The sequence below is a fragment of the Sesamum indicum genome, linkage group LG2 (genome assembly GCF_000512975.1).
Source record: "Sesamum indicum cultivar Zhongzhi No. 13 linkage group LG2, S_indicum_v1.0, whole genome shotgun sequence".
NCBI classification, from domain to species: domain Eukaryota; kingdom Viridiplantae; phylum Streptophyta; class Magnoliopsida; order Lamiales; family Pedaliaceae; genus Sesamum; species Sesamum indicum.
In genome coordinates this window covers 3526829-3554303 of record NC_026146.1, presented here as the reverse complement: position 1 = coordinate 3554303, position 27475 = coordinate 3526829, and the positions used below count along the sequence as shown (strand labels likewise).

General features: G+C 37.2%; 2 protein-coding genes across 2 annotated transcripts; both read left to right on the top strand.

The window, feature by feature from the left end:
- LOC105179028 lies at positions 1551-2117 on the top strand. Its single transcript, XM_011102615.1, has one exon. The coding sequence runs from the start codon at positions 1551-1553 to the stop codon at positions 2115-2117; it is 567 nt and encodes a 188-aa protein (XP_011100917.1).
- On the top strand, positions 7629-9993 carry LOC105179018 (tryptophan aminotransferase-related protein 4-like). Its single transcript, XM_011102604.2, has 5 exons — positions 7629-7933; positions 8115-8406; positions 8779-9074; positions 9175-9455; positions 9543-9993. The coding sequence occupies exons 1-5, from the start codon at positions 7647-7649 to the stop codon at positions 9764-9766; spliced, it is 1380 nt and encodes a 459-aa protein (XP_011100906.1). The 5' UTR covers positions 7629-7646; the 3' UTR covers positions 9767-9993.

The following is a 27475-nucleotide window of genomic DNA, read 5'->3' as shown; positions in this document are numbered from 1 at the left end:
GAGCCCGAGGTCCACCACCCTCGAGGTCAAGGCACGAGCTAGTCCAGCAATAAAAATGTATATATTAGTAGTGTTCATGTTAGTATTATATGGCCCAAGGACCCAAATTAATTTGGTAGGCCAATTGCTCGACCCACTTAAACATTCGGCCCACCTGAAAGGCCCTCACTCGACCCGGTGTTCGACCCATTAGCCCGACCCAAGTATCTTTATATTTATACATACTTCTAACTTAAACCTAAGTCAGATTTTCCTATCCCTTTTCTCCTATGCGCCGCTATCTGTGAAACACTCTCTCTCTCTTGAGACTGCCTTCCATGGCAGATCTCAATTTCCTTCTCCACCACCGTTAATGGTGGTGGCTTTCCTTAGCCAAGCAAATGGCTTAAGGAAAGCCACCCCAACTCTGCTTTTTCCAATGGTTCTTTCTTCTCCCATAAATAGGAGCCTTGCTCCGTGTCCTTAGTACCTTGAAACTGATAAACAATTCTGAGATATCTCTACCTATTCCTTGAGACGTTCTAAGTGAATGGAAGTAAACTGTGTGACGGGTTTTTTGGTTCGATCTTTGTGATCTTGTCTCTTTGAGTGAGGAGCAACTGTGGACCAAAGTTTCGGTGGGTGCGGTACCGAATGACCGTGACCCTCTTGACTGAATCTGGCTTATTCTTGAGCCTCTTTCAAATATTATGATTTTATTCTTTTTTTTCTTATTATTTTTGTTATTTCTTCATTACTGTAATATTGGTTTGTATTCTTAAGGAGTTTTGTACTTCAAATCGAGTGTAATAGTTGGTTAGGCTTTCTGTTGATAAACGATACCACTTGGGTTTTGTACCCTACAGTGGTATCAGAGTCTCGTTCTGATCCGCTCCGCGCCGTGGTGGTGGTAAATCTAAACCTCTCCTCTCTCTTTTAATTTCTGCAATTTTTTGTTATCTTTTAACCGAGGATTTTTTCCCCCTAATTTCCACTTGGCCGGACCCTTGAGGTCTCGGGTATCTTGCTGGAACTTAGGCTGGAAAGGCCTTGGACCTGTTGAGTTCATACCGCGATATTTTATCTCGATCTATTGTGATTTATTCTGAGATCATATAATTCTGATATTTCTGGGATACTGTGGTTACTTAATCTTGATCTGTGATTATTAATCTTGATCTGTGATCATTTATTTTGATCTGTATTATTTATCTTGTTCTGTGATTATTTAATATTTTGATCTGTGGTTATTTATCTTGATCTGTGATTATTTAATATTTTGATCTGTGGTTATTTATCTTGATCTGTGATTATCAACCTTGATCTGTGGTTAAACTTGATTTTTTGGTCATTTACTGTGATCAGAGATTATCTTGTTCTTGAACTGTTAAATCCATGATTATTACATTTGATATTCTCTGTTATTGTGTTAAAACCCGTTCTCTGAATTTCTGGCAATTCTCTAAAATCTGGTTTATTCTTCTTGATATTTTTTCTAAAAATCGAAACTTCCAGTTGCACTAAAACCAGTGATTTTTCTTTTAAACCGTTTCCTAAAATCCTTTTTTATAATGGACGGATATAGTTTACAATCATTTGATGGAAAAAGTGATTTTTCTATTTGGCAACAGAAGATGAAAGGTATTTTGATTCAACAAAAGGTGTTTAAGGCTATTGATAGTAAATACACCGACAACATTTCTGATGAAAAGAAAATACAAAATGATGAGTTTGCCTATTCGTCCATTATTTTGAATCTTTCTGACAATGTTCTTAGGAAAGTAGGAAAACAAAGTTCTTCTAAAGATCTTTGGGAAAAATTGGAGGATTTATACACTGAAACTTCTCTACCTAGTAAGTTGTTTCTTTTAGAAAAAAAATTTCATTATAAACTTGATTTATCCAAAAGTATTGATGAAAACCTTGATGACTTTACCAAACTGATTCAAGACATCAAACTTACTGGTGATAAAAACATTGATGAATACTCACCCATTGTGCTTTTGAATGCTATTCCTAAATCTTACTCTGATGCGAAAGCTGCTATTAAATATGGAAGGGATAGTGTAAATCTGGATACTGTTGTTAATGGCTTGAAGAGTAAAGAAATGGACCTTAAAGTTTCTAAACCTAGTTAGAACAATCATGAGGTTAATCATGAGGCAGGTCTAAATTTAGAAACAATGGTTTTAGAAACAACAGTGGAAGTCATAACAGAGCTAAAAGCATAAATGGCAGTAGTAAATCTAGAACAAGAGAAAACTCTTATAAGGATGATAAAACCAAGGAAAGACGTTGTTACAACTGTGGAATTAAGGGTCATTACATCAAAGATTGTAGGAAACCAAAACGTGGTAACAGAGATAGAAATTTTGATGAAAAAGAAAAGGTGAATAACGTCTCTGAAGAAAATGGTGAAGTCTTTATGGTTTATGAAGCAAACTCTATGCACTATGTGAACAAATTTGAATGGCTTGTTGACTCTGGTTGTACTTTCCATATAAACCCTATTAAAGAAATTTTCTCAAATTTTTGCTATGAAAATCTGGTTTTGTTTCTAAGGTAATCGAAAAGAAATGTGAGATTATGGGTCTTGGTGACGTTTCCTCGAATTTCAAAGAGGGTTATAGGTTAACCCTGAAAAATGTGAGATATGTTCCTGATTTGAGTCACAACTTGATTTCATGTGCTGCATTAGAAGAAGATGGTCTTGAAGGTAGATGGGGCAAAGGCCTCATGAAAATCATGAAAGGTTCACTTATTGTTTTTAAAGCTGAAAAGAAATGGAACCTATATTTATGCTCAGTTGCTTATGATGCAATAACTGCTTCTGTGAATGAATGTGATATGACTGCATTATGGCATAAAAGGCTTGGACATATGAGTTTGAAAGGTCTTGAATTTTTGAAAAAGGAAGGAATTTTCAATGACAAGATCGAAAAATTGAATTTTTGTGATGATTGTGTGATGGGTAAACACCATAAAGTGCATTTTCCTGCTTCATCCCCATCACATCCTTCTATGTCTTCATGCATTTTGGATTATGTACATACTGATGTATGGGGTCCCTCTAGTGTTCCTACGCATGGTAGTAGGTATTTGTTTTTCTTATGAAACACAAGTCTGAAGTCTTTGAGAAATTTGAGAAATGGAAAGTTTTTGTGGAAAATAAAACTGGAAAGAGATTGAAATCCCTTAGGACTGATAATGGGCTTGAATTCTGCAATAAAGATTTTTCGAGACTTTGTGAAAAATTTGGTATAAAAAGGCATTAGAACAAACCCCTATACCCCCCCCCCCAACAAAACGGTTTAGTTGAACGTATGAGTCGAACTTTGCTTGATAAAGTTAGATGTTTACTTATAATTTCTGGTTTGCCTAAGTCTTTTTGGGTGAAGCTATTCTTACTGCTGCTCATTTAATAAATTTGTCTCTATCTGTGCCTCTATCTGGTAAGACTCCTGATTTTATGTGGACTGGTAGAAAATCTGATATTTCATCCTTGCGTGTTTTTGGATGTTCTGCGTTTGTTCACCAAAACCTAGATAAGTTAGAACCTAGATCGATTAAATGTGTTTTTATTGGTTATCCTGAGGGAATAAAAGGGTATAGACTTTGGGTTCGTAGTCAACGGGGATTTAAAGTGCTAATTAGTAGGGATGTGACTTTTAATGAAAATGAGTTGCCTTGCTTAGATAAAACTCAACATAGGGAAAAAGAACCTACTTTCACTAAGGTGGAGGAACACCTAGAGGATAACCAAGAAGGGGAAGAGAATAATGAAAACTTAGTTGAACAAACAGCAGAAAATGAAAACTTAGAACAAACAACAGAAAATGATGCAATAATCACTGGAAATTCTCTTAATGACTACCAACTTGCTAGAGATAGAGTTAGAAGAGAAACTAGAATCCCTCCTAGACTTAGAGATTATCACACTGCTCTAAATGCTAAATTATCTGAACGTACTAATGTTGAGGAAGCAATAAAATCTGATAAATAGCTTAGTGTTATGAAAGAAGAAATGAGTTCATTAAAACTGAATTAAACATGGACTTAGTTCCTAGACCTAAAAACTCCTCAGTAGTTGATTGCAAATGAATTTTTAAGATTAAACAAGAAAACCCCATTAAGTATAAAGCTAGATTGGTAACAAAAGGGTTTACCCAAAAGGAAGGCATAGATTACAATGAGATATTTTCCTCCATTTTGAAATATACCACTGTTCGTATTATTCTTGCTCTCACTGCACACTACAACTGGGAATTGAAACAAATGGATGTTAATACTGCTTTCTTACATGGTGACCTAGATGAGCATATTTACATGAGTCAACCTATTGGCTTTCTTGACAAACTCAAACCTAATTATGTGTGCCTTCTTAGAAAATCTTTGTATGATTTAAAACAGTCCCTGAGACAATGGAACAAGAAATTTGATTCCTTCATGCATTCATTAGGTTTTAAAAGAAGCCATTATGTTCAAGCATGTTGATAGTACTCCAATTTTTCTTGTTCTATATGTGGATGATATGTTCATTGTTAGTCCTAGCCTGCATCTCATAAATCTTTTGCAAACAGATTTACACAAAACTTTTGAAATGAAAGATCTAGGTGACGCAAAACGGATTCTTGGCATGAACATTGTTAGACATAAAGAAAAGACTACCATTTTGCTAAATCAAAAGTCTTACATTATGTCTATTTTAAAGAAATTTTCAATGGAAAACTCTAAGCCAACCTCCGTGCCTCTTGCTGCCCATTTTTAACTTAGTAAAACTCAGAGTCCAAATACTGATGCTGAAAAGGCAAAAATGGAAAAAGTTCCTTATTCTAATATGATTGGATCCATTATGTTTCTCATGGTTTGCACGAGACCTGACATTGCATATGCTATTAGTCGCTTGAGTTAGATACATGTCAAATCCTGGCCTTCCTCATTAGGAGGCCCTAAAATGGCTTTTGAAATATTTGCATGGCTTTTGAAATATTTGCATGGCTTTGAAAATGTTGGCATTCTATTTTCTAAAAGAGGTGAGAACATCCAACTTGTTGGCTATGTCGATTCTAATTATGCTAATGACCGGGATAGCAGAAAATCCACAACTTCATATATTTTTACATTTTGTAGTTCTTGCATAAGTTGGAAATCTCAACTACAACATATAGTTGCTCTTTCTACCACAGAGGCAGAAATATTGCCACAAGAGAAGCTTTCAAGGAGGCTATTTGGTTAGATGGTCTCATTAAAGAAATTGGTTTCTCCAATGAAAAACTCACGGTATACTCTGATAGTCAATCTTCAATAAACCTATGTAAGAATCCCGTGTTTCACGATCGGACGAAACATATAGATGTGAGGTATCACTTCATTCGAGATATCCTCAGTAAAGAGGTTACAAAATTGGAGAAAATCAGAACTGAGGATAATCTTGCAGATATGGGTACCAAATGTCTGCCTCTTGAAAAATTTCATACCTGTTTAAAAATTCTGAATTTATTTTCAGACAAACATGTGCTTTCAAGTTGTTTGGTTTTCTACAGGTACACCCACGGAGAACTTTTTTAAGGCGATGATGAAACAACGGATTCAGTCATAAACTCTAGGACCTCTTCCCTTAAGTGGGTCTTGGTCCAAGGTGGAGTTTGTTAGTATTATATGGCCCAAGGACCCAAATTAATTTGGTAGGCCCATTGCTCGATCCACTTAAACATTCAACCCACCTAGAAGGCCCTCACCCGACCCAGGTATCTTTATATTTATACCTGTTTCTAACCTAAACCTAAGTTAGATTTCCCTCTCCCTTTTCTCCTATGTGCCACTGTCTGTGAAACTCTCTCTCTCTCTCTTGAGACTGCCTTCCATGGCAGATCTCAGTTTCCTTCTTAGCCAAGCAAATGACTTAAGGAAAGCCACCCCAACTCAGCTTTTTCCAATGGCACTTTCTTCTCCCATAAATAGGAGCCTTGCTCCGTGTCCTTAGTACCTTGAAACCGAGAAACAAATCTGAGATATCACTACCTATTCCTTGAGAAGTTTTGAGTGAATGGAAGTAAACTGTGTGACGGGTTTCTGGGTCGATCTTTGTGATCTTGTCTCTCTGAGTGAGGAGCAACCGTGGGCCGAAGTTTCTGTGGGTGCAGCGCTAAGTGACCGTGACCCTCTTGACTGAATCTGACTTGTTCCTGAGCCTCTTTCAAATATTACGATTTTATTCTTTTCTCTTATTATTTTTGTTATTTATTCATTACTGTAATATTGGTTTGTATTCTTAAGGAGTTTCGTACTCCAAATCGAGTGTAATAGTTGGTTAGGCTTTCTGTTGATAAAGGATACCACTTGGTTTTGTACCCTACAGTTCATTTACTTACAAGAATAAAAAAGTAAATATTTACATGCAAGCTACACAATGAACACATACACTCTACCACATTCTAAAACTCTCAATAAAATTATAAATACCCCATATATTATTTTTTAAAAAAGGGGACTATTTATTTATTTGACACCACACTATACACTCTCCTCAACAAATCTCTTTCTAAAATCTAATTTCACCTCGTGAGTTGTTGTGCCGAGAGTAAAATTTCCGTTTACTTCTTTCATCAAAATTACAACCATGTCACAAATAAAATAGAAAATTAAAACTTTCATTCTGTCATTTAGAATCCCTTCAAATACTATGATCAAAACCCCAATCCCAATCGTCAAACCCTTCTTAAGTTCCAGCACCACTATAATCTCCTCGTATAACTCTATTTTCACTGATTCCCAACACCTAAGAAATAAAAAATTATAGTCCAAATACAATATCTCTGTGTTTTAATTAAGTTCAGAAAAAAAATATAATCCTAGTTATGTAAGTACAGGGGTGGGGGTGTAGTCCTGTGTGAATCAATTTGAACAATCATGTCGTGTAATTTTAACAATTTCTCACATTGAAGATAAACAGCCTTTATTTGCCAAACTGGCTGCAAATGTGCTTAACTGAGTTCACTATCATTCAGTTCAGCAAATTTCAACCATTTTGTCCTCGAAATATTTGAAATTACAGAATAAAATGAATTCTTACATGATTACAATTGTAATTTTTACTTAAAGCCTATATATCTATATAGATATATACGATATATTGATAAGAAGATCTATTCCAAATATTTGTATATAACTAATAAGAATTGGTTAATTTATTATACTTTAGAATGAGTGCTCCTATACTATGTTTTCCCAACTAATTAACCAACATCTTTTCATGACTCCTACAAAGAGAAATAATTGTGTTGATAAGTACAAAGCCATTTGAATAATCAGTTTTCCTCCAAAGCTACCAAAATCACACTACAATAGTGACGTTTCGTTATTAAACTAAAAACTAGTTGTAGAATACAGACATCAATGAAGCTTTCTGATGAGCTTCTGATATTATTTAATTATTACCACAATCTGTCATCTGATCTATCATCCTGCGTTTACCAATGATTAAAAACACAATTGTCCTAATTACGCGTAATGAATTCATCATCATGCATAATTAAATCCTATTCTTCCCACGGAACACATGGTTAAAATAATTAAACAATTTTCAGACATGTTTCAGCACTAGTATAAGTAGATGGGAACTTGATCCCATACAATTACCAACAGAAACAGTTTGCAATCTCACAGAAATGGCTAAGACTGATCAAAACCGTTATCGTTTAGTGTGCTTTATTGTTTCCGTTGCTCTCAACGTCTTTCTTATAGCTAATTTGTGCATCAGTAGGAAGCCCTTAAGTTGGAGCACAACGGCGGCAGCAGAAGCAGAAGCTGTGGCGTCCATTTCTTGCTCGGGCCATGGTCGAGCATTTCTGGATGGATTGATTGAAAACGGCAAACCTGTCTGCGAGTGCAATGCATGCTATGGCGGCCCTGATTGCTCTCAACTTTTACCAAACTGTGTTGCAGATGCAGACAGGTGTGCTTGCATATTACACACCATTCTGCGATTTTCAAATGTAGTTATATATATGTTAATCTTGATCATGAAGAAATGTTTAATATTTGGACAGGTTTGAACAATCCCTATATATGTACTTATTTATCTGTGATTTGAAGAAGTATTATTAATGATTATTTTTGTTGAAAATTATTTACAGCGGGGATCCATTATTCTTGGAGCCCTTCTGGTTGAAAAATTCAGGCAGAAGCACTGTCGTGATTCCGGGATGGCACAGAATGAGCTACGACTATTCGGATAATTCTTACATTTCACAAGAACTGGAAAAGAACATTCGAAAGCTACATGCCATCACCAAGAATGCAGTCACAGATGGAAGATACATTGTTTTTGGAGCTGGCTCAACCCAACTCCTCAACGCTGCAGTTTACGCCCTTTCCATGAATATGTCCTCACCTGCCAAAGTCGTTGCAGAAAAGCCTTTCTATCCGGTACGTTTAAATCCTTGCCATAAATTTTATGCAACAGTAATTGATTTTATGTGTTAGGAAATTGTGGGTCGATTGTTGACTTTTATTCATATTTGAAAGTATTAATAAGTACAAAACTTCCCTCAACAAAACAAGAAATAGCAACTTGAACGCTGAAGTTTTACATAAGAAGCTCACTAACTCCAACGTCACGAAGTCGTATTGGCCTTTCCTTTTTAAATGTTCTATAGATCATATTGTCACTTCTTTTTTCAAATGGATTTGGCCATTTATTCGGGGTTTTGTTGCTTTTAACTCGGATATTGATAAAATTGAAACGTGTACAGAAATAACAACGAGAAGTAATACATATTTTCACCTTGTGGTTCACAGGTTTATAAAGAACAAACAGAATTCTTCAAAGCAAAGCTGTTTGAGTTTCATGGAGATGCATCCTTATTGAGAAACGGTACTTCAAATACTATTGAAAATGTGATTGAGTTTGTAGCTTCGCCAAATAATCCAGACGGCAACTTAAAGAAAGCTGTCTTAGAAGGCCCTTCTGTGAAAACTATTCATGACTATGCTTATTATTGGCCGCATTACACCGCAATTCCAGCCCCAGCCGATGAAGACCTAATGATTTTTACAATGTCCAAGTTAACTGGCCATGCTGGGAGTAGATTCGGGTAAGAAAAGCTCTTCTTTCTACATATAATTGATGATGATAGTTATCTACAGTGAACTTTTTCCAAAAGTTAGTGTAATTGATCCTTCTATATGTCACAGATGGGCTATAGTGAAAGACAAGGATGTATACGAAAACATGCTGAAATATAAGTCATTGGCTGATTCCGGCACATCAAAGGACACTCAACTAAGAGCATTAAAGCTCATCAAGGTAGTTCTTGAAGATGGTGGCCAAGGAATTTTCAACTTCGCATACAAAACAATGAGAGGTCGATGGACAAAACTAAACCACGTCTTGTCGTTGTCAAAGCGTTTCAAACTCCAAGAAATCCCACCTTCGTTCTGCAAATATTCCCAAACAGTGAGAGGAGCATCTCCAGGTGATTATTGGAAGTACTAAATAAAAGCTTAATTAAGCGTTTAAATGTTCCTCGTCATGCTAATAAAGTTTTATGCTATCTTCGCAGCTTTCGCATGGCTGAAATGCGCCAAGGAAGAAGATTCAAATTGCCACAAAGTACTCCATCATGAAGCAAACATCCTAGGCCGCGAGGGTGGCTCATTTAATGCAGAGGATCGTTATGTCCGTCTTAGCCTTGTGAAGAGTGCTGATGACTTTAACTTACTATTGGATCGTCTGAAAGAGCTAGTATCCATGGAAGAGCAGAACCAAACTCTACGGAGCTCTTAATTAGTTTTTAGACTATGAAATTTTGCAAGCAGTTAGTGTTGAGTCAAATGTATATATGAAGTTTCTTAGACTTCATCAGAGATATATATTCTATCATACAGATAGGGAAAACTATTCGAAAATCTGTTAGAGCACTAAAAGTAAGCAATTTCGTAAGTTACTGGACCTAAATAAAAATGAACATAGTTATCGGACTAAACTTAAAATTAGGCATACTTAGCGGATTAAAATAATACTTTTTCCTTTTAAAAGTCATAGGGAGGTAAACTGTTGTATTTTAAAAAAATACAAGGAGATAAATCGCTATTTATTTTTTCATAAGGGGATAATTTGCTCATTTGCAATATTATAAGGGGGTTGCTTGCATTTTTGCCGAACTAAATCTATGCAATTCAAGATTGCGAACTGTTACTTAACACCAAGCTCTTCAACACTGGCATTCAACCGTTGAGGTGCTCCCTCTTGCTCGAAAATCTATTTGATGTACAATCTTGTTCCTAAAAAAATAGAATAATACATACCAGTCAAATAAATAAAATTATACTTTTAGTCCAATAGATTAGGAGGTGAACACATTTAGTCCTATGCTTTTCTAAAATTACTCATTTAGTTCAACGCTTCCCTTCAAAAAGTCCCGTCAATTAACGGGCACGCCATTTGTGCATATGCCATTAATTTTTTGTCGGAAAACGTCATTTGGGACTATATGTGTGAAAAAAAATTTAATTTTAAGACTAAGTGTGTACTTTTAAAAAAAATGTGGGATTAAATATATTGATTCCCAAACTTATGAGATCAAAATATAATTTTACCCAAATTAAAAAGGGTTTATGACATGTGGACAGTCCTCTTCTCACACACCATCTCTATATATTACTAATTTTCTTTTCTTTAGCTACTTAGAAAAACAAATCCACTTCTTGTAGAGTTATTACCAAGTAAAAATTCTTAGACACACGAATCCAACGATGATCCCATGATGGGTGTCCATCTTGACAATGTCGTACAGGGAATTCTTGATACATTTTTGTATTTTAAATTAAATATTTAAGAGGAGTGATCTTTGTGATATATACATATATAAAATTTATACTATTTATTAGTGCGACAAAGTCAGAGTAATCATTATTTGTTGATGAAGTATACATTATTGATTAAACCCGAAGAATTCAGAGTTCTCGTCGAACACAAACATGGCGGGTGGGGGAGAAGTCATTGATCCGTTGGACGAAGAAGAAGAAGAAGAAGAAGAAGGGTTGTATGATGACTTTCAGGACAACCTGAATTCTCATCAGCCCGGGAATCAGAGCATCAATGTCCACAGTGCTGTTGGAGTTGGGAGTTCTGATCAGCACTCTCCCGCCACTGCTATTCGACGTTCACCTGCGTTTAGTCTGAAGGTTGTTGTTTTCGTTCTGTTTTCTTCTTCTTTTCCTTTTTTCTTGGAGATTTTTGATGATGTGTGTATGGACATGGATTTGTCGTCAGTTGTTTGTGTTTTTGTGTAATGGGTTTATCAGTCTTAGGTTTTGTCAGTATTTTGAGGCTGTTTTGAACTTTTTCCAAGGCTGCCTCTCTTCTCTGCGTGTTGATTTGCATGTGCATCCATGCATGCAAGTCTACAATATTTGCTTACAAACTTAATTAATTTTATAAAGTTGCGATCCATAGATGATTGTGTTTTTATCTTACTTTGTTAGTAGTTCATCATACATGAGTCGAACGCAAGTTATCAACTTTTTATTAGTGATACACTTTAACAAGTCGAATTCAGACATAGTACGTAGTTCCTGTTCCAAGTCTTGCATGAGGGTTTTATCATAACGTTTGCAGTCCTAGTCCTATATGAAGAAACCAACATACATATTGTTTTCCAGTTACCTGCCTGCTGCCTATTCGTTCACCGCACCAACCCATACAACTGTTTTCTTAACATTGACAGATGGGCCTGTTATTTTTACTTATTTCAGCCCGAAACGAATTGGCCAATAATATTCAATGGGTTTTGAGTGCTTTATTTTGTATTTTGGAGATAGAGACAAAAATAGAGAAAGATAAGTGTGTATTGAAAATAGATAATGTATTTGTATTTGTGTTTTGAGGTAATTTAAAATATTTTAAAATATCTGGTGTATGTTTGATGTTGGGATTTAGGTGATAAAAGTCATTGTTAATTATCAAATTATATCTCTTTTATATATATTTTTAATATGTATATATATCAATAGTGTATGTCTAATGTTGTATTTTTAAAAGATAAAAATCATTATTTATTATCAAATCATGCTTTTTTATATTATATGTATAAGTGTAGATATATTATATATAAAAAATTGAAAAATAAAAAATACACAAATAAAGTGTAAAAATACAAAATTAAATATTGGGTGTTTTATCATGTTTCGATAAATACGAAAACATGAAAACAAAGATAGTGTATGTGTTTCTTCTCTCTCTTTCATCTGGATTTCTTTTGTAGGAAATTGGTCCTGAGTTGTCGAGCCCCATCGGCCTTACACTGAGAAAAACACCTTCCTTTGAAGAACTGTTGGAAAACAGACTATCTGCATTGTCGCAAGCACATCCTTCAAGAGACGACAACGAGGGGAGCTCGGACCGCTATCCGCCTAGAAGGCCTAGAGGGCGTAGAAGAAGAAGGGACAACGTGGGATCTCTGCCAATGTCCCAGAAACTTACGGCCTCCAATTTCCCTATAAAATATATAAATATTGGAACTTGGGAGGTATGTATGTATTTATAGTACACTTAACCCCCCATGGATAAATTTATTTTGTCATTTAACATATATATGTGAGATTTTGCGCAGATGACTTCAAAACATGAGGGACATTTGGTAGCAAAATTGTACTACGCCAAGAAAAGAATAGTTTGGGAGATTCTTGCCGGCACGTTGAAGAACAAAATCGAAATGGTGTGGTCTGATATTTCTGCCATTCGAGCCAATATGCAAGATAACGAAGTTGGACTTCTTCAAATTGAGGTTAATGCATGCATTGTCGTTTTCTAGTTTTCCTATGTTCTTTTTCCCTGTCTTTTACAGTAAGTGATGTGTGTGAATGAGTCATTAACCTTGAATCCATTTTTGATCTCGTAAAAACTATTATTTTTTGGAAATTTGGTTCTGTAATTACTCGGTTAATAGTTTACGCGATTTTAGGACAAAATCAGCCAGAAAGTGATGAAAATTGGCTGGAAAGTCGTCACTTTTCCATCAACTTTGAAAATTTTGGCCGATTTTGTCATGAAATCGTGAAAATTGAAAAACATATAGAAGCAATAAATTGTTATCCTAATAAGTTATAGAACCAAAATATCAAACGACTTACACGACTAAAATTACGATTAAATCGAATGATTAGGTGGAGATTGTGACCATACTGACATGACATAGTTTGTGCGTGCAGTTGAGTAAGCCGCCTTCCTTCTCTGGAGAAACCGATCCCCAACCAAGAAAGCATACTATTTGGCACCTCGTACCTGACTTTACTGACCGTCAAGCCTCCACCTTCAGGTGTCTATGTCCGAACGTACAAATTAACGTTTATGCTTGGCTTAACTGTTATGCAAGTTTTTCATGTTAATTCTCGTCTTCATCACTAGGATACACACTGTTGTCTTCCCGTCTGGAGTGCTCAACACTCACTACCAGAAGCTTTTGTCATGCGACAGTCGCCTTCTTGAATTAAGTCAGCAACCATTTCCAAGCCAACCATCGCTGCATTTTGACTTAGAATCGTTGTTTGAAGATCCAAAGTTACCATGTACTTGCAACTCGTCGTCTGCATCATCAGCAGCGTTGCAGTATCCCTACCAGTCTCATCACACAATGTCAACAAGAGCGACTCCTGCCAGACAAACTCCAAGTCTGGCTACGACAGGTACTATGTTGTGTGAAATTTGTCGTTCTACACCTACGGATTTTGAGTTGTTTCGCCAACTAATTTAAGTTACCATTGTTACGACAGTTTTGAATTTTGCGTTGCAAAACGAATTGTCGAGAAAGATGGACACGTACACAGTTGGGAACCAAGGGATTGATTGGAGAAATATTAATGTTGGCATTGGAAGGCCACAACTTGTTTCCTCACAAGCACAAGACAACATGGCCATGATCACTTCTAGCAATTACCACCGGGTCGCTATGGCGTTGAATAACATCGAGGAGCATTTGCTGGGGGACCCTCAAGTTGTGTGGGCCGATGAATCAACCAGCGCAGCACACGTCCAATCAATGCGTTCGACGATGCATCCCACTGACGATCCGTGTCAATCACGAACCAACTGTCAAATCAATCATACAGCAAGCACTAGTCGCATCCGGATGCTCAATGGAAATCAAAGTTATAACGTGCAACGTTTACATGGTTTTTGCTCACAGGCTATGAACTGCCAGCTGCTCCCTCCTCCTTCAACACCGAACGACCCCATAGGGACAGGGCTGGAGGTGAATAATGTTGTCCTATCGGAAATGCCTAATAATCCGGCTGACGTTGTCCCTTATATGTTGATGCCGCCTCGTAATCCAACTAATAGGGTCAGTTTTCCTACCGTGTACTGCAGTCGAGATTCGAGAATAGAGTGAAACTAGTGTGTTTCCAATTTTGTATAGGAATATATACGTCAAATAAGACTGATTTTATAACGGACTGTTGTGTCGAATCAATATATAAAAATGTTGGAGCAAAAGCCAAAGAGGTCCATCAGAGACTCAAGAAAGACAAGCCAACAACCTGCTTTCTTGTTCAGTTCTCACAACTCCATTGGTTACTGATTCACCATCGGATATTTGCTCCAAAAATATAAAAGTCCCTTTTAAACAACTTAATAGAGTAACAGATATGGAATCACTAATACCAATAAATACAGCTCTGAAGCTTTATATTTACATATGATCATTCAAGAGATACAATTATGTATACTGAATGTCATGGATTTTGTGACTGTATTGAAATGCATGACAACATGGTACCATTACAACATGTAAAATATCTAATTACAAAATCTACAAGTTACCAGGCTAAAACTTGTACTTGAGAGTAATCTGCATCTGCATCTGCTATCCCCTGGTCCAAGTTCACATGTTAAAACTTAATATATAATCAGCTAAAGCTGCATTGAAGTCATTTTTGACTTGTCTAAGAGCTCCATTATGTTCAATCAACCACACACAAACACCAGTAAGCATACTCAAACTAGCAAACTTATTCACTCTTTCTTCATGACCATAAGCAGACAAACTCTATTATTAACTAAAATTATGTATATATAACTGTTTTCTCTCTAATGATTTTACTAATTTTAGAGCAACTTATTATCTTTAGTTCTGACAGCAAAAAATTAGCTTTTATTAAAGTCGCTTTCTCTATTAAAAACAAAATTTCATTGTTATTTTGCTACAGATTCTTCCAAGAAGATGAGTATAGTATTTTTATTTTTTTTTCTTTTTGTCTTTATATTTATTGTTAAGGACCAAAAAAAGAAAATTATTGATCGCAATAAAATTTGATGAGTATGATAAAATATATAGACTACACTATCATAATTGGACATAATAAGAAAATCACGAATTGAAATTAATCTTTGCTTTCAAACTTTTATTTGGATCAAATATGTATAGTACATTGATTTCTTCTTCTTTTTTTTTTTTTGAAAAAAAGTATAGTACTCAAAATTTCATTCAAGACCAAATATCATGCTGCAATACATCAGTAACAGAGGGGAATTCTTCGATCATAGCAAAAAGACCCACATTTTTTGCCAAACTAAGGCTGCTTCATTGTCACACCTATCTATGACTGAAAAGAAAATTGACTAATACAATGCAAAACTTGATGAATTCCCTTGCATGTGCCCAATCAGCCACTTGTTACTCCCTTGAAACTCGACACCACATTGTCATTGTCGTCATCGGATGCATGTAGCACCTAGATTCAGGTTTATCCATGTTGCTTAAGTATGGTTGATGTTGGAAAGTTTGCATCTAGATATTTGTTTAGCATTACCCCTCATGCCTTTCCTTCGTTACCAGTGGTTGACCTCCTTTGACGATAGTTAGTCTTTGTTAGTGCAACATGATGGATATTGAATTAAAAACTTTGTCTAAATCTTGCTTAACTCTAAAAGGATGTGAATCTCTCCTGTTTGCTCATCTCGAATCATGGAATAAGAGCTCTTTCCCAAAAATGTCATCATCTCATGATCGTTAACATATATCACTACAGAAGTGTAATCGGTGTTGCCTTTCAAAGATTTTGACAAACTCTAGCATATTTAGAAATTGATTCATGCAAGCTTGAACAAAAAGGAACAATAGCCATTGTCAGTGGACGTGGACTCGAATACCTAAATATTTCTAGCCTTAGTTGGTCCATTCATGGGCAAAAGAGTTGGTTGCAATCAATAATGCACTTCTTTCCAAATTGAGAGTACTCAACTTTTTTACCGTGTAGAACCAATGATCCATTATCAAAATTGCACAAGGTTATCCACTGGTGGGGCAATGGAACTCAACTTTGTGCCATGAAATTGCTATCTTGGGATGGAAATCGTATTAATTCAAACTATCATAATTTGGAATGACTTCATGTGAACTAATGTCACAACCTTAGTGATAAGGAATTGCAGTTTTAAGAGATGGCTTCAAATGGGTTTGAAAGTTGTACTTAAGCAGATGCAGTTTAATGAGTTTGACAGTGATCCGGATGTTAATGTTTCAGAAGTGATGAGCAGATCAAATATGAAGAAACAATGTGCATCACACTTGACTGGGCCTTCCATTGTTGCACAAGTCTACAAAGATGTCATACCAGATGATAACATAGATGAACTACCAGGGTAAGTCATCGCCTTAAAAAGGACTATGAATAAGGTCAATTTATAAAACGTTAACAATTTAACAAATAAAAAAATTGTTCATCCCAAAATCTCAAAATTAATTGGTCATTATTTATTGAGCATACAAGATGCTTAGTTTTTGAATATGCGATCAGATGAACACTTAAAAAATAACATAACACGAAATATATCTATGGAGATATCATGCTTAAAAATATTTTAGTAGCACTTGAAAATGAGCCAAAGTTAAACAACTTTGGCACTATGATGCCAGAGGATAGGAGTTTAGTGCTAATAACTCTTGGGTGTATTGATTTGGAATTTTATAGGAGATCAAATGACGAGAACTAAAAAGTGATGACATTTATTTATGGTTGTATATATTGCAAATAATTTCGAAGTCGGGTGAAACTAAAAAAAATTCAACCTTATAATAAGTTTGAACTAGTTTTGACGCAAAGATAGTTTTATCCCTAGCTTACTAATCCAAGATAGTGAAAAAAAACTTTGACAGATAGAAAACTAGTAGCGAGAAATTAAAGAGAGCTTATACTACAACGCAAAGCTTTACAAAAGAGCTTGTGAGGTGGATGGTTAGTAGATTAACTCTCAAGGACTATTTATACGACTCCACCTCCATAATGGATTGTTGAGATCTATTTGATCTAAGGGTGAATAGTAATTTATCCCCCTGTGATATTAAAAATGAGCACATTACCCCCCTGTGAAAAAAAATATAGCAATTTACCTCCCTATACTTTTTAAAATGAAGCAATTTACCTCCTTATATAGGGAGGTAGATTGCTTCATTTTAAAAATCATAGGGGGGTAAATTGTTGTATTTTAAAAAATATAGGGAAGTAAACCGTTATTTATTTTTTCACAAGGGGTAATTTGCTCATTTGCGATATCACAAGGGAGTTGCTTGCATTTTTTCCTTTGATCTAACGGATATGTTTTATCCTCTAGATTTCCTTACAAGCTTCTAAAAATGTTCAATTTATTTTCTACAACTATGTAGAGATCTGCTGAGGCTTCTAGAAGTTTCTAGAAGACTCTTTGAACGTTTCATATTCCTCTACGACCTTCTAAAAAGTGTTAGATGTTTGTCTGACTCTGGTTATAATGCCACAATGTTTATTCATTTGCAGTTATTATACGATAAATAATTTTGAAGTCACGTGAAACAAAAAACAGAATCAACTCCAAATAAATTACGACGATCACATTTCGAAATGATGATTGTTGTATATAAGGAGAAAGGATGAGTGATTTGATGAGAGCTTGATGAACAATGGCTGTTGTAAGAAATCAGCTAAACCTAATTTGGTGCTAAAGGTTCTAAAACGACGAAAAAACCTTAAACTACATTTATGAGGTACTGATTAATAGGTATTTTGGTAGGATGTAATTATTAATTAACAAAGAATGATAGTAAAATGAGATCTATTTTCAAGCTCGCTAACTTGAGAAGAATTAAAACTTAATGGTCGAGTTTTAAGTTGAGAACAAAATTTTACAGAAGAAAGAAAATGGATGTTAGGTTAATTAAAAAAGAAAAAAATAATTGACAACAATAAAAGTTATTGTTAGGTTAATTTACTTAATTTTTCTTTGACTTAATTTGGGTTTTTATTTTAAATTTAGTTTAGTTCTTTTAATTTTTATAAAAAATTTATAAACACTTAAATAAGATGTTTATAAGAAAAATCATAGAAAGACATGTTTCTTGAATATAATTACTTAACCGAAAAATTGCATTTTCCGTCCAATTATTTAGACTATATATTTTTACGTATATTCAAGGGATTCTCAAGATAGTCTCATAGTTTTAAGAAATTCTGACTTTCAATTCTCTAATCAACTTTTGTTAGAAAATTGATGAAAAAAACACCATATACAAGTCACATAGTTATATTCCTCCATCCTAAAAAGATTACAACGTGGCTTACACGTGGTTTTTTCCTTCAATTTTCTAATAGAAACTAATAGAGAGATAGAAAATGAGATTTCAAATTGTGATACTAAATGCAAAATCTTGTAAGAAAAAAACTAAAAATGTACTTAAATGTAAATTATTGGGCCAAAAATGCAATTTTTCCATTACCTACCACAGTAACAATCATACAGAATTAGTAGTGCTTCACCATAATGATCCTGATTAGTGGAAGGATCATTAATTTCCCTATTTCTCTGCATTTTTTTTTTTTCAGATATATTCAAAAAATCCCATAGAATGTTTTAGAAAAAAATGCAATTTACCCCATGTGATATGAGAAATTAGTAAGAAAATCTTTGTGGAAAAAATAATAAATTACCCCTTATCTAAACCATTGATAGGGGAGTAATTTGCTCCATTTCCAAATTATAGGAGTTAATTTGTTAATTTGTTTTTCATAGAGGATTATTTGCTTATTTCAAATATCATAGGAGTAAATTGCATTTAACTCGTTTTGTTTGTGAGGAATTAACGGTGAGTAGCTTTCAACTACAATGAAATGCTCTGTCTATTACATTATATATATATATGATGCCCCTTAAAATTATTGGCCAAGCCCACAGGTTAGGCATACTAACCTAGCCAGTTAAGAGCCCAACTGGTTCATCAGCAGGATGGATAAGGGCCCATCGGTAGGGAAGAAAGGCCCACAGACTTACCTGCTACTTTACTGAACTGGCAGACTCAAGAAACAAGATCATTCCAGCCTGATAGGACACTACATAGTTGGGGCCACATATCATGTAGATTGCCAACACGTTTGTACACATCATACTAAAATATCCCCAAGTGGTTCCAGGTAAATCGAGTATAAATGAGCTGGAAAGTATGTAAATAACTAATTCCCAGATTGTAGGCAGTTTAGCAGAGTTCCGTCCAACTCACATATATCCAAATCTATAAAGGTTTAATGCAAAAAAAACAATTCGAAGAGCTTTTCAATGTCGTATGAAACTCAGCAATTTACCGCATATCCAATTGTGTACAAGCCTATAAATAGGGGTCTTGAGCAGGTTTCTGGGGCATGTCTTCAACATCACACTTATTCTCAAATTCTCACTTTCTTACACCATTCTCTCTTGATTTTTAGGATATTTCAAGCTTATGTTTTACAGTCCACTAATATTTATCACTCTCACATCATATATCACCATTCTTATCACTTTATTTGAAGTTTTCCTTTTATTTCTCTATTAATCCGTTACTGATTTAAGTATCAAAGTGCTAACCTCTATTTTGCAGGATTTTCGTGAAAATTCTTCAACCCTTGTGGTGTGGTCAAATTTTTGGTATGCATCATTGGTGTTGTTTATGAGAACACTTGAGCTTTGGCGTGAGAAATGACGAATTATATCAATGGAGGTGACCACGGATCTTATGAGGGAGACTCATCTCTCCCTACTGTATCTGGACCTACTGTTCCACCCGCAGATCCTACTTTAGGATATGTTAAAGTTCTCGGGCTAGACCCAGCACCAGGAGCTAACGCTCCTGTCCCAACTCCCACTCTTGAGCAAGCAATTGGACCTGCTGTTCTAAACCCATTTTTTTGTAAGCAGCTTCGTCAGTTCATCATGGAAAACATCAAGTTGACCCTCGCGATTCTCAAGTCAACGGAGCAGGACCTTTTTCCCAGTAGAAAAGGGGAAGAACACCAGGAAGTCAAGGCATGGACGAGCAAATTCGTACTGGACATCAATCCCCTGGTATTTGGTAGTCCTTGAAGAAGGAGATGGTGGAACTCCGCCAGCAGGTAGCAAAAGAGACCATGCCTGCTAGGTGGGGCATCCCTTTCAGCAAACACATCAATAATGGAAAAACTTCCTGCTCACTTCCAAGCACCTTCACACCTACCTGCTTATGACAGTACTACTAATCCAGCTGAGCATATCCATAATTTTGCAGCCTTGCTGAACAGGTTATATCGATGTCAAGAGTCGTGTTTTCTTTACTACACTAACGAATTTTGCACAACAATAGTTTGACCAGCTTCCAGCTAGATCAGTAGATTTTTTGTAGAATTTAGTTCCGTCTTCCAACACCAGTTTGCTAGCAGCTAGAAGTGCCGGAAGTTAGCTATTAGCGTTTTCAGAATCAAGCACGAAGAGAACGAAACCTTGAGGACTTATATCCAATGTTTTAACACAGCTATACTGGAAGTCCCCATGGCCCACCAAGAGGTGCTTGTCAGTGCATTTACCCAGGGACTTCGTGGAGGAACTTTATTCGAATCCTTGGTTAGGAAGCTGGCTTCATATTTTTTAGATGTATCGAGCAGAAAAATATATGAATTTGGAGGATGCTTGGCTGGTAAAGAATAATAGATGTGATAGGAGGAAATAAGGTGAGTCGTAATTTACCCGCAGGCCCAGAGGAAAATCTCAAGGACGTTTCAATCCCCTTGATCGAAAGAATGACCACTACACACCTCTCATAACCAGTCCAGAATGCTTATAGCTATTGATCGACTCCCTGCCCTGTAGTGGCCTAAAGGCTCTGAGGAGGGCTCTCGGGTCCCAAATTCTAAATATTTCTGCAGGTACCATAGGAAATATAGACACGATACCAATCGTTCCCGCCGCCAGCTAAGACAAGAAATAGAAGACTCATCAAGTTGGATACCTTAAATAATACATGGACAAACAGAAAAAGCGGGAATAGAAGGAAGAACATTCTCGACAACACAGCTCCTGCAGGATTGAACAACAAAACCAGGATTCCCGCAAAAGGGAACATAAGAATAAGGGAGCTTCAGATAGAAAAGCAAGCCTGGAGAATATTCCCTCTAAAGGGATAATCCATATGATAGCAAGAGGACCCACTGATGGAGATTCAAGATGAGCCAGATGCGCCCACGCAAGGGCTGCTAGAATTTACAAGGAGATAGACGACAAGTTGCCAACAGAAGAACGAATGATCCATTTTGGTCCTACTGACGCCCAGGGAGTACATTTACTCCATAATGATGCACTTGTTATTTCTGTCACAGTGGCTAATTATACTGTTCAATGCATCTTTGTAGATTCAGGTAGCTCTCTGATGTCCTATTCTATAAAATATATAAGCAAATGCAGTTAGGGGACATCCTACTAGAACTTATGGATACTTCATTATACGGATTTGCAAGAGATGACGTACACCCGTTGGGACAAATCTTGTTTCCTCTCTCTTTAGGCATGGAACCCACCAGAAGGACCAGGATGGTTCGCTTTCTAATCATGGACATGCCATCATCATATAATCTGATCAAAGGGCGACCTACCTTCACACTTTCCAGGTTTTTGTCTCTATATACCATATGAAGCTGAAGTTTGAGATAAGGTAGGAGAAGTCAAAGGTGATCAATACACAACACAGAAGTGCTATGTGGATGCAGTAAAGAGCATCAGCAGCAAGATGGAAGTGCATCTTCCCAGTAAGGAAAGTAGTAAGAATTCTATACCGCAGGACGAGCAGAAAGGCGCAGTTCAAGCTCATGTCCAGCTAGCTGAAGAACTACTAAGCATTCATCTGGTGCCAGGAAAACCAGATAAGATTACCAAGATCGGTTCCTAGTTGAGTCCCACATTAGCAGGAAAATTAACCACCTTTTATAGGAAAATGTTGACGTGTTTGCTTAGACAGCTAAGGATCTTATAGGAATTGATCCCAGCATAGTTGTGCAAAGTCTAAACATAGGCCCAAATTTCCCCCTATAATGCAGAAGAAGAGGCATTTTGGGCCTGACAAAGATAAGATTATACAAAAAGTGGTAAATAAGTTGCTATCAGTAGGGCAAATAAAAGAGATCCAGTTTTTAGAATGGTTATCCAACATGGTGCTGGTAGCCAAGCCAGGTAACAAGCGGCGTATTTGCGTTGACTTCCGTGGCATGCATTCCCCAAAGACTTCTATCCTTTACCTCATATAGACCAACTGGTGAATTCCACCTCGAGCCATGAATTATTGAGCTTAAAGGATGTTTTGCAGGGTTATCGCCAAATAATGTTGAATCATGATGATCAGAAGCATGTTAGCTTCATCACATTAGGAGGAACTTATTGTTATATTGTTATGTCTTTTGCATTAGAAAATGCAGGGGCTACCTATCAACGCCTAGGGGATCGCATGTTTGGAGCATAGCTAAGACGCAATATGGAGGTGTACGTTAATGACATGCTGGTAAAGAGCCAGCGAATGGACCAACACCTTAATGATCTAGCAGAGACATTTGATACATTAAGAAATATCACATGAAACTCAATTCGGCCAAGGGCACCTTTGTAGTAAGAAATGGCAAGTTCTTAGGATATATGGTTCCAGAAAAGGGGATAGAGGTCAATCCCGAGAAATTTGAGCTATCCAAGAGATGAAAGCTCCTACTAACCTCAATAAAGTACAGAGATTAGCAGGACATATAGTAGCTCTCAGCAGATTTATCTCACGATCAGTGATGCGAAGCTTTCCATTCTTCAAAGCCCTAAGAAAAACTAAGAACTTCATCTGGGATGAAGAATGCCAGTAGGCGTTTTAGGATTTGAAAGCATACTCAGCAAAGCCAACACTAGGCGAGCCCTTATACCTCTACTTGGCAGTAGGCCAGCAGGCGGTTAGCTCTGTGCTCATAAAAGAAGAATGACACCAAAACCCTATCCATTATGTATGCAAGGTATTGCATGGGACTGAATAACGGTACCTTACGGTAGAAAAACTAGCTTTCGCTTTAATTATAACAGCACGTAAGTTACGACCTTATTTTCAATCGCATCCTATTTGTGTGCGTACTAACGCCCATTGCGAGCTGCCTTAGGCAAAGCCGAAAGCTCAGGAAGAATGGTCAAGTGAGCTATCGAGCTCAATGAATATGATGTTTCTTACTAGCCCAGGTCGACTATCAAAACCCAAGCCTTGTTCGAGTTCATGAATGAAGCCACGCTCATGGAAGAGGATGAAGGTAACTAGTTACTACATGTAGATGGCTCCTCCACCCTTGCTGGCAGCGGAACACGAGTGGTTCTCACTAGCCCAGAGGGGGGTGAGTTAGAATACGCACTACTATTTGACTTCAAAGCTTCAAATAATGAGGCCGAATATGAAGCGCTCATTGTACGTATATAGATAGCTTTAGATGCAGCAGCTAAAAACTTAATCGCCTACTCCGATTCCTAGCTCGTGACTAATCAAGTAGAAGGCAAGTATGAAACTAAAAAGGAAAGGATGAAGGAATACCTCCAGGAGATAGGTGAGCTAATTAGTCAGCTGAGAAATTTCCAGCTCCACCAAATTCCTCGAACAGAAAATAACAAAGCTGATTATCTAGCCCAATTAGCCAGCACCCTGGTTGATTGTAAAACTCGCACTATCAGTATAAGAACCCTCGTCAAAAATTTATTTAAATTGACATAGCTATATTGCAAATTGAGACAGATTGGAGGAAACCCCTCCTGGACTACCTCATAGAAGGTACCCTTTCGACTGATGAGATGGAGCAGCCCGCTTAAAGAGCAGGGCAGCCAGGTTTCTTTATTTGATGGTGTCATATATAAGTGTAGTCTTTCTCAACCTTATCTCCGATGTCTGTCGAAGGAGAAAGGAAGAGATGTATTGTAGGAAATACATGAAGGCTCTTGCGGATCCCACGTAGATGGTATGGTTTAAGCCAATAAAACTTTGCGAATCGGGTATTTCTGGCCAACCCTCAAGAAAGATGTCATAAAGTGGGCAAAAGGATGTGAGCAATGCCAGAAGCATTCTCCATCATTCATGCTCCGGCAGATGCCCTTAGAACAATATCAGCACCTTGTATGTTCTCTCGGTAGGCGATGGATATAGTTGGACCTTTCCCAGCTGCAGCAGGACAACGTAAATTCCTCTTTGTGGTAGATTATTTCAGCAAGTGGGTGGAGGAGGAGCTTTTAGCCTGTATCATTTGCAGGTATGGTTTACCTCGCATTATTATTTTTTATAACGGTTGTCAATTTCAGGGTTGAAAAATTCAAGATTGGTGTACCGAGCAAGGCTTCCTAAAACGCTTCATGTCCTTTGCTTACCCCCAAACAAATAGGCAAATCGAAGTCACTAACTGAATCCTAGTTCAAGGAATCAAAACAAAGCTAACACAAGGACAGTGGGTAGACGTGTTGCCAGGAGTTTTGTGGTCATATAGAACTACTCCTCGTTGCACCACTAGACAAGCTCCTTTCAATCTAGTGTACGGGTCAGAAGCAGTCATCCCGGCTGAAGTAGAACTAGAAACTTTTAGAATCCAACATTATGAGCAGAAAAATAATGACAGCTTCTTACGAGCTTATCTGGACCTGATAGATGAAGTACGGGAAGATGCTCGTACCTGCATAGAAAGGTATAAGCAGAAGGTAGTCAATGCTTACAATCAACAGGTACGGAGGGGAGAATTCCAAGTGGAAACTTGATACTCCAACGAGCTGGCGCTTTAGGACCGGTAGGGAAGCTAGCCCCTAATTCGGAAGGACCCTAAAAAATCACCCAGATCATAAAATTTGGTGTGTACGAATTGGAAGACATAGATAGCAGAAAGCTTTCCCGACCATGAAGTGCTTGCAACCTTAGGAAGTTTTACTCGTGCAATTTCTTTACTTACAAAGCTGATTGTTAAATGCAAAGCACTTCTTTCTAAATAAAAATGCAGCCTTTGCTTTTCTTCTCATGACGATTGCAGGATAGAATCTCAAAACTAAATGCACAGTACAAATACTTAGCTCTATTTAAGCCACCTTGTTGGCGGAGACTCACTTAAGCCGCCTTGTTGGGGCACACTTACTTAAGCCGCCATGCTGGTGTACACACACATGCTTAAGTTGCCCTCCTTCAAATTCCTATTGGCACACAATTAGCTAAGCTGCCTTGCTGACGCACTCTCAGTTTTAAAACATCCTACTGATCTCATATTTTTCACTTCAAAGAGAAGTACTCTGAACAGGTCTACGCCTAGAGCAGAATCACACTTAGTTTATAAGGGAGGAAAGACAATCACCCCCGCTCCTCCTAATGGTTATAGTAGCCTTTGCAGGAATCTCATTCAAAGCACCAATATATGAGAAAAAGGCAGCATATTGCATAAATCAATAAAGCAAGGAATGAAATAAGAGTTCAAAAGCATTCAAAGTCCACAAACATGCATTTCCATAAACCTCACACAGAAGGCAGTAGTATTATTTGTCGAAAAGCAAGAAAAAATAAAAGCAAGTTTTACTTAGAAACATGGGGGCGGTGCTATCATCGTCACCGTGGGGGACTACCTTCAAAGGAACAACATCTTCCACCATAGGGTCCTCTGGATATGCTGGAGCCTCACCTTCTGGAGGGACATGGAGCAGGCTCTCGAGCAATTCTTAAGGCACTTCCTCATCAGGCTCGGGAGCATCTGCATGTCTAGCATGGATATCTAAGAAATCAATAGGAGCAATCCAAGGAGGATAACCAGCATCAGCAAATTGCCCCATGCAAGTCCTATATCCATGATAATAGTACTTCAATGCACTATCTGCAACGAGGCGCTAAAACTCTTCCAGCTTCTTGAAATCTGCCAGGTTGGTCCATAGCTCATCAAATCGCTTCTTGCCCACCTCTGTGGAAGGGTATTCCTGAAGCTTTAACACTGTCTGCTCCCAACGATCATGAAGACTTGATATTTTGAACTTCAAATGAACAACATTGGTCTCATGCTTAAGCTCTTTCTCTTGCAGCTCTTCTGTTCTCCTCTGGGCATCCTCTGCAATAGGCCCGCCTCGCTCCAGCAAGACACCAATCAACAAGATGGTCTACAAATAGGGTAAGTAGATCCTTCAGGTTAGCATATATTGGAATTAAACTTCTTTACTCCTTACCTTACTTGCGCATGATGCCAACAAATTCATGACTTGATCACAAAAAAGGGCCTCCATAAAGGACTTACCGGAAAGACCGAAAAGTCCCTTCACAAAATCAGCAACCCGGCTGCTCTCACCCTCCTCCTTTAGCAGAGATTGGAACTCTTTGAACTAAGCTTCTCCCTAGAAGACTGTCAACTCGTAGAGGGTTCGATACAGGTTGAGCGAAGAAGCCGAAAGAGGCTTTGGCTTTCTTTGCATGAGGCAACATGGGTTCCGCCTAGCATTTCCCTTTGGAAACCGAAATCGCTGGAGTTGAAGAAGGACTTTAGCCAACGGACATTTGGAAGAGGATCTACCTCTAGGATTCTGTCCCTCACCCAAGGCCTTATCCTGCAGCAGCTTGTTGAACATATTGACTACAGGAAATACAAGGTCGTTAGCACAAAATTTTCATACATAATCAAAGCTGTAAATTAAAATGCGTCAGGAGATTATACCAGCAGTTGTATCCAAGGCCACTTCCTTGGGACTCAACCCACAACGAAAGAGGAGGGCCTGATGTACTAGTTCACGAGGATCAGAATGAAAAGCATTCAGACGTTCTGACAAAAAACTTGAAGGGAGTAGGACAAGTACGGGTAGAATACCTAGGAAGATCGGGAGCACTAGAGATCCAAGATGTGGGGAATTGCCAAGACATAGGGAAGGATGAGAAAAAGTAATGACGTTTCCATTTTTGACAGAGGAGTCATAAGGGAGAAAATGTTGGAAAAATAATTGTTGTGTGTGTTCTCAAATGAAAGAATGCAAGCCTTTATATAGGCTTCCAAAAACCAGCAATTAAACATGGCAATGAAGACAAATTGATGGCCATGAATTCCCATTCAAAAACCGAAATCTGATTTAATAAAAATTTTGTTGTTTCATCTCAATCAAATGCAATGGGAGGTTGATTTTGAACAAAACTGCAGCATTACATTCAAAATTGAAGTTAATGCATTTCAAGGCAATTGAAAAGGGTGTTGG